General features: G+C 34.9%; 1 protein-coding gene across 1 annotated transcript; it reads left to right on the top strand.

Moving 5' to 3' along the window:
- The first annotated feature begins 302 nt into the window (after positions 1–302).
- LOC109056604 (gastrin-releasing peptide receptor) lies at positions 303–7,535 on the top strand. Its single transcript, XM_019073802.2, has 3 exons — positions 303–808; positions 3,689–4,040; positions 5,241–7,535. The coding sequence occupies exons 1-3, from the start codon at positions 408–410 to the stop codon at positions 5,622–5,624; spliced, it is 1,137 nt and encodes a 378-aa protein (XP_018929347.1). The 5' UTR covers positions 303–407; the 3' UTR covers positions 5,625–7,535.
- Positions 7,536–8,319: the final 784 nt, after the last annotated feature.

The raw sequence follows: 8,319 nt of genomic DNA, 5'->3' as shown, positions 1-8,319 counted from the left end.
AAAATAGAATTTATAAAAATAGAAGAACTGATTTTTGTATTCAGAGAAGTAAATGGTTTTGAAAAATCACTATTTGCGAAAATGTACCAAAATGAATAATAAAGTGCATTTAAAGTTCACATTACATTTCATAATAATCCCATTACAAATTTCAGCAGGGTGATAAAAATGATAATTCATTAGTGCAGTTAACTGTGACAGATTTAACAGTTGTTGATATTTTTTAATATGTTACCCTCTGCACTTGAGAGCGCGGGCGCATCAATTGGCATATAGGAGCCAAACCTCACATGGACTCTCCATTTGCGCGCAGGATGCGCTCGAGGACTACCACCGGAACACACTACATTAATGGCAATATTCGTGAATACTTGAGATTCAAAATGAACACGAGCTGATCTGATAACATGCCTGATTTAATATTAACACCGACGGACGTTGTAAAGTTTCTGGGCGACTCTCCGGAGCTCAGCAACATCAGCGCTGCTCCGGAGCATCCGCACTTGCATTCAGGCATCGTTATCGCCACCGTTTACGCGCTCCTCATCACTGCTGGACTAATTGGTAATGTGACGCTCATTAGGACGTTTTGCATCGTAAAATCCATGCGCAATGTGCCAAATCTCTTCATGTCGAGTCTCGCTCTCGGAGATGTGCTGCTGCTGGTCACCTGCGCGCCCGTGGATGCCAGCAAGTTTCTAGCGGACGAGTGGCTTTTCGGGCGGATGGGCTGTAAACTCATCCCGTTCATCCAGCTGACATCGGTTGGAGTCTCGGTGTTCACGCTCACAGCGCTGGCAGCGGACAGGTAGCAAGTCTAAACAGCCCATTCTTCTTTGCCTCAGCAAAAACTTCAATTGTTCGGCATCACTTTACAATAACCCACTATTTCTATTTAAATGTTATTGTAATTTATTACTATGTGATGACCATTACTCACAGTAACATAAACGGCAGTTTTTTTTTCTCCCCAAATTCTGCATATCATGATTAGGTCGAGTTCAGCAAAAGTCGGAAATCATAAAACAGGGACATTAGGTTTCATGATCGATTGCCTTTCAAATATTAGGAAGCAATTAAAATGTGAGTCATTAAACGTACCTCCTCCAGTGTATGTGATCAAGTCTGAGAATGCAATGTTCTTCTTAAACATAAGCCTCTATAAAAATACGAAAGGATTATTGTGGTTAATAAGAATATTGAAAATGTGTATACTGTTGCAAAATCGTATTGAATTATTGGTAAGGGTCTATTTTTAGTAGACTGGGTTTGTTTATTCATTAGTGTGACTAATACATTATTAAAACCTAAATTTAAAGCTGTTAATATTATTTAATGGATTAAGCTAACGTGAACTAATCATGAATAGTATTTTTGTTAACTAATGTTAATTATCTTTCTGATGATCTGTCCCACTTGTCAAAACAATTCAGATGAAAAGCAGTGTATGTGTTCATTTGTCTTTATAACATCATTTTGTAATTTTATATTCAAAAGATTTTAGTAACACACACAAAAAACTCTGAGAACATACCAAAACCTGACTTTTGTGTGATTCACAATATAGAAGATAAGGCTGACTTTAGTGGTTTAGATCGGAACACATTCTATTCTGTTCTATTCTACTCTATATTTGTATCCCATTTACACAAGGCTGCAATTTTATGCCTTCTTGGTCTGTCTGTTCTCCCGAGGAAGTGTGTGACTTGAAGTGTGATAGTAGCAGATGAGTGGAAATGAAAAATAACATGCTTAATGATTGAGAAAAATGAACTGCTTCCTCTGCCTGTTAGTGTTGATGCCATTGCACTCAGGAGTAACAAGTGCACCTCAAGGTCAGTGGATCAACTGAGGGTCAAGTTGTTGTCAGATTAAATGAGAAACAGTTGTGACATTCTAAAGTCAAATCAAAAAGTCAATTTCTTAAAATTATGAAGAATCATTATTGTTCATTAATACTTTACAAAATTATTCAAAACAGGAAATATGGTTTCTCAGAATTCTTTTAGGAGTCACTGACTGAGGTTTTTTTTTTTTTAGGCACAATTCTTTGTAAGGCTGCTTTATTGGGAATGCACTATACAAATGCAGTTGATTGAAATGAAATTCCACTTACATTTTGTCTCCATCTGATATAAAGAAAATGAAAAAAATGTCTAAATAGAGAGAAAGAGAGAGAGACAGTTCCATGATCTATGTGGTAGGAGTCTAATAAGCACTGGAGGCTTGATTTCTCATGTAGGTGAACAGCCATGAACAGATGGTAGATGGCACTCATAGGTGGGAGGATCTTTTCCTGTGGTCTGTATTTAGGGCTTAAAATTAGACATAGAATAGATCAGCTACTGTCACTTCTGGTAACTTTTTTTAATGCTTGGGTTAGTCTGTTCTGATTGGTCAACCACCTCTAGTGATCTGATATTTCCTGCTAAACTTTTTCAGCGGCCTTAGTTCTGCAAACATTTTTCTGTTTATTTCTACCATGGGGTATTTTTAAAAGTGTTCCTTAAAGCATTATAAGCCATGAACCAAACCAACCAGCTACAAAATTTGATTTGAAGTAACAAGTATTTAAAAATTGGACAAAAAGTCCTAGGTAAAAGACTAATAATGGAAAGACTACAGTCCCATGAAGCACTGCAAATGACAATCAAATAAAATGACAAGAAAGTTAAACAACTACTAATGATGTTGATTATATAAAAATAACAATATATTGTACATCTATTGCAAAATATGCATATATACAGTATGCAAGTATTTAAACTTAATTACATCATTCACAGTGCTTCATGTGACTGGGGTGGCCACTAAAAAGTTCCTTTTGGTGTGATTTGCTTGTTTTCATCTGTGATTGGTGGAGATTCATTAACAGAATCATGGGTAATGTAGTTTTTCGCTAGGATTAAATAATGTGAAATGCGAAATGAGCAATTAGCAACCTCATAACCTCATCCTTTTGCATTTTAGTTCCTAATATTCTTTATCATCCATAGGAATGCTGCATCCAAGGTCTGCTTGGAAACTTTTATGAATCAAGCTGTATTATTTTATACAAACGCAACTTGTGCCATGCAATTTATTTTTTTTAGCAATAGTTGCGAAAATGGCCTTTGAGTAATAATATTAATATTAATATTAATAATATTAATGTTAATATTAATAATATTAATGTTAATATTAATAATATTAATATTACATTCGTCATCTTGTTTCTAGGCCTATTGTTTTGTAAACCAAAATTAACATTTTTTTCACAGCTGAATGTAGCATAATATAATATAATATAATATAATATAATATAATATAATATAATATAATATAATATAATATAATATAATATAATATAATATAATATAATATAATATAATATAATATAACAATTTATTTTGCAAAAAAAATAACCCTTTTTTTATGTTGGTAATGCTAGGGGTTGGGAACATTGGGTTACATACTGTACAACTGGACTGAACTCAGCAACTCAGCAGTCCATAGAGAGAAAACTGTGGTTAGCAGTCCCCTTTATTTATCCTGCCATATGCCATGAGCTAATTAGTCATGTCCGTTCAAACAAATAGTCATCATTTTCTTTAGATGTGTGTTCGCTCTCAATTAAAATATTGTTCTTAAGATTAGATTCTTAATTAAAATGGTTCCTTCTGTTACTGGGTCCTTTTCTGTCTCTTAGATACAAGGCCATCGTCAAGCCAATGGATATCCAGACATCTAAAGCCTCGCTAAAGGTCTGCCTTAGGGCTGCGTCAATCTGGCTGCTCTCCATGATCCTGGCCATTCCTGAGGTGGTGTTCTCTGATCTACACTCCTTCCACATCCCAGAAACCAATGAGACTTTTAAAGCATGTGCTCCTTACCCTCACGCTGGAGATCTGCACCCCAAAATCCATTCCATGGCCTCCTTCCTTATTCTGTACATCATTCCTCTTTTCATTATTTCTGTGTACTACATCTTTATTGCCAGAAGTCTGATTCAGAGTGCGATTAACATGCCTGTGGAGGGAAATGCGCACATTCGGAGGCAGGTGAGTTTAAAGGTCAAGTACTGCTTTTGTTGAAGTTGGAATGGTTTAACAATTAATAGCTGGTGCCAGCTTTGAGTGTTGCAATTACAGTTATTGTATCACTTCTTCCCATTTATACATCCTGGTTTGACTTAGTTTACAGGTAGACATACAAAATTCATAAAGGCCCAGAAATCATTTTTAACATTCCAGCTTCAAGGGATGTGTTTATGACAAGCACAGTGTAATTTTAAAAATATTTATTTGTGTATATTTTCTGTGTTAATCTAAAAAAATTAATAATTTAATTAAATGATTTTTTTAAGTCAAAGAATGATTTTTTCAAACACTTATATTTTATATTTGGAATTTAGAGTAGTTGTAACATATTATTGTAACATTTTCCTTTCTGAGAATGCCAGCGTTTCCATAAGCCTAAGTGCATCTGCAATGTTAAAGTGAACCTCTCTGCTTGTCCTAATTGGTCTTGAATGGTGGTTCAGGAGCTATTTTCAAAAGGTTTTTATAATACAACTTGAGACCAGAAACATCTACCCAGCTGTTCTATTGTTATATGAATAATACAGTCTGTATTTGAAAGGAACCATACCTGTATGTAAAGAACCATATGTACTAAACCTATAAGACCATTTGGTTTCACAGGTACCTGCACCGAAAATATTATTCACTGAATTTACAATTTTCTTTTAATGTAAGTGGTTGCTAACAATTTATTTTAGCTACATTTAAAAAAAAAAATTTGAAAGTTAGTCATCTAAATTTGTTTATTTAAATCTAACTAAAATAAATTGATTGCAACCACTAACATAAAAGAAAAATAGTAAACTCAATCATTTTTTCAGTGTGTATCATAAATTTCTTATGATTTTTAATACATTTAAAAATATGAGGATAACAGAAATAAATGCAGAATAAAATATAGTAGTAGTAATAAAAGAAAGCTGAAGTGTTTAGTTTTTAGTGTAGTCTGCTATTGGTTGAACAAACAATTAGCCTCACCTCAAAATCACATCATTGGTTGAGCCTGTGTTGTTGTGTCAGGATGGTCAGAAAGTTGAAACAGCTGGAATAGAGTTTTTTTAAAAGCATTTTTAATTGAAAAATCACACACTTCAGCTTTAAAATATTATTAGGTGATCTGAGGACAGTCTGTGATTTTAACTTTTCTGCACATGTGATATCTGTGCTTGTAAACCATAGATTGAGTCACGGATACGGCTTGCCAAGACCGTGCTGGTGTTTGTGGGTCTCTTTGCCATCTGCTGGCTTCCGAACCATGTGATTTACCTCTACCGGTCCTACCATTACACAGAAGTGGACACCTCAATGGCCCATTTCATCTCCAGCGTGTGCGCACGTATCCTTGCCTTCACCAACTCTTGTGTGAATCCCTTTGCTCTCTACCTGCTCAGCAAATCCTTTAGAAAGCAGTTCAACAAGCAGCTTTGCTGCTGTTGCCCGTCCATCTTGACGTATTCACAAACCGCTAGGCGTAACAATACACGACAGAGTTCAATCAAAAGTACCCAGAACCACTCTGTGGCCAGCTTCAGCCTTGTCAATGGCAATGTTGTCTGCAATTAGAGCTTAACTACTTCTTCTACAGCTCCATTATAGAAAGAGTTCACTCAAAAAACAAACAAAACAAAACAAAAAAATGTACGTCTTGTTTAAAATTTTACATTTGCAACAGCAGGCAGGTTTGTTGAGTAATTAATAACAGAATTTTCATGTTTTGGTTGAACAGTTCTTTTAAAAGTTAAGTTGTAGGAACCACATAAAATTGGGAAGGTTTTTTGCCTGTTGATTATTGATGGATTGGATTTTGTATTGTAATAGGTGTTTGTTCTTTTCTCTCTGAAAGTACAAATGAAAATACAATCAAAAATGAGGACAATGGAACATTCTATGGTCTTTCGGTTATCTGTAACTGAATTCTAACTCTGCTGCAATCAGTGGCAGCATTTCACTAAACCACAGGGAAACGCTACCCCGGTTGCAATCAATGTTGGTAAGTAAAGTTGTTAATTAACTGTTAATTAACGCAGTTTCAATGATATTTAAAGATAAATGTCTATGTCTATAGTAAATGTGCTTAAACTGAGAGGCACATGGGGCCTGCATGTGCACAGATGGGATTTTTGTTGTTGTTATTGTTGCAAAAACAAAACTGAAAGTTCAGACCTGAAACAAGGACTCCCTGGTAGAAAAGATACTGTATCTCAACAGGACCTTCATGGTTAAATAAATTAAATATTAAAAAATACATTACTTGAGACGTGAGACTCTTCAGATCAAACAATGGATGAGAGAAACGGTAGACTTGATCAGAATGGAGGTGTCTCTAGACATGTTTGAAACATTTTAAAACATGAAAAAAGCAAAAAAGTAATGACATGGTCAAAGACATCCATCTTGTGTACGTGAACAATGTAAAAATGTAAAAGTGTGGTGAATATCGCAACTATTTTAGTGAATTGGTGGTTAATTTGTATGAATTTGAATGATCTTATTTGTATTTTCTTGTGTATTAATGATATCCAGATTATCCAGTGCTATTTGTTCTCTATGTTCTTAAGTATCTTGATACTATGGGCCAGATTTACTAAACCGGGCAAATCAGTGCTTGAGCGCAATTTCATAAAAGCACAGATGGCAGGGAAAAATTCTGCGGATGCTTTACTAACAATGCGCACATTAAAGAACACAGACGCAACCAGATTATTTCCATAATGACCAGCGGAATCTACCAAGAGCAGCGCAAATACCAGTAAATTGGCGAGTGCAAACATTATTAAATTGTGTTGCGTGATTAATTTTAATACTCTCCTCCCATAAATTAATAATATAAAAATTAACTGTCCACGCCTTTTCAGCGCTAATGCTTTAATGCGCATCTTTAGTAAATCCTGACAGTAGGCTAGTAGGCCTATTTTAACACCAAAAGATGGTTTGTAAACACAAGCTGTTTGTAAATCTGGCCCTATATGGTTTACCTACTGTATATATTATAAATGATTATAATTGCTTTTGAATATGAACAAAACTAGCATCCTTTAAAGGAAAAATTAAAGAAAAAAAAGATAATTGGCTAATGTTTTGCTGTATTATTTCATCAGTATTGTGTACAAGGTAAATCCTGATAGGAAATGGGCTGGATTTGCTGAAGGACACATGCTTTTGTGGTGCCTTTAGGGGATAATTCTTATTTTCTTCATTGCTGTTTTGTGACTCGGCCCTTCATGATGCTTTTTTATTGTATTTGCCAAAGAGCATAGTAGCAAAGTGATGGAGCTTTTCATTTTGTAGATGTCGTAGACTGCTGTTCTTTTATCTAAAAAGGTGAAAAGAAAACTTTTCGACCTGTAATGAAGTTAATGTGCAATCATGTTGTTGATGTTGTTGTTGTTGTTGTGGACTTGTGATCGTTTCACATGAAGAAACTCAAGTGTATTTGACTTTGTGAATAAAATGGTGCATTTACCCGCTAAAATAGCTGCATATTACATGGGATTGTCCATTTGTGAAAGCTTGGCATGTACAAATAGTACAATAATCTACAAGCAATTCTGAAAATACAACAAAACAAAAGAAAAAGGCAGTCAACTAATAGTAAATACTGTGAAAAAATAGGGGAAGATGAAGGAGAAAGATGCCTTTTGTCCTATCGGAGTGGTGTAGTTACAACATTTACCAGAAGGGGCAAACTGGACCATGCTTAACCTTGACCTCTTGGATGAGCTGAGCAACCAGTGCATAATAATTAGTCGGATTGATTCTAAGAAAGATAAAAGCAATGACATTTAAATACATTGTGCTGAATGAACATACATTATATAACCTTTTAATAAACCAGGAGGTCCCCAATGTTTGTCCAGATCAGATATTGATGTTCAGACAGCTGATGTTATGAACACAGAATATTTATGTGGATTATTATTTTTTCTTTAATTTGTAAATCAGTATTTTCTCACCAAGTATTTCCTCACCAACCCCTCCTTAGAGATATATAACAGAGCCATGTCTGTCCCTTAGGGAAATTTGAGGAGATTGGATAGATTAAAAATAGATGTATGGGAGCAGAAAGTGGTGTTGAGGTCAGTCGGACCTTTTAAGAATGCTTGTACTGGAAAATAGCAGTTGTTTTCCCACTGTTTTATTTTCTCTGTTGTCAAATAATCACTCTGTTATTAATGGGGTTTTTTTTCTCTCCATTTGGGAGCAGATAAAGATTTTGTTTATTTGCCTACACTCACTCCATTACGGTTTTTGCTTTGTT

Source organism: Cyprinus carpio, chromosome B11 (genome assembly GCF_018340385.1).
Source record: "Cyprinus carpio isolate SPL01 chromosome B11, ASM1834038v1, whole genome shotgun sequence".
Taxonomy (NCBI): domain Eukaryota; kingdom Metazoa; phylum Chordata; class Actinopteri; order Cypriniformes; family Cyprinidae; genus Cyprinus; species Cyprinus carpio.
This window is presented reverse-complemented; position numbering and strand designations above follow the sequence as displayed.

Coding starts and splice junctions, on each gene's coding strand:
- LOC109056604 (XM_019073802.2), top strand. CDS start 408: ATGCCTGATTTAATATTAACACCGACGGACGTTGTAAAGTTTCTGGGC. Junction 809..3,688: donor ACAGCGCTGGCAGCGGACAG/GTAGCAAGTCTA, acceptor TCTGTCTCTTAG/ATACAAGGCCATCGTCAAGC. Junction 4,041..5,240: donor ATGCGCACATTCGGAGGCAG/GTGAGTTTAAAG, acceptor TGTAAACCATAG/ATTGAGTCACGGATACGGCT.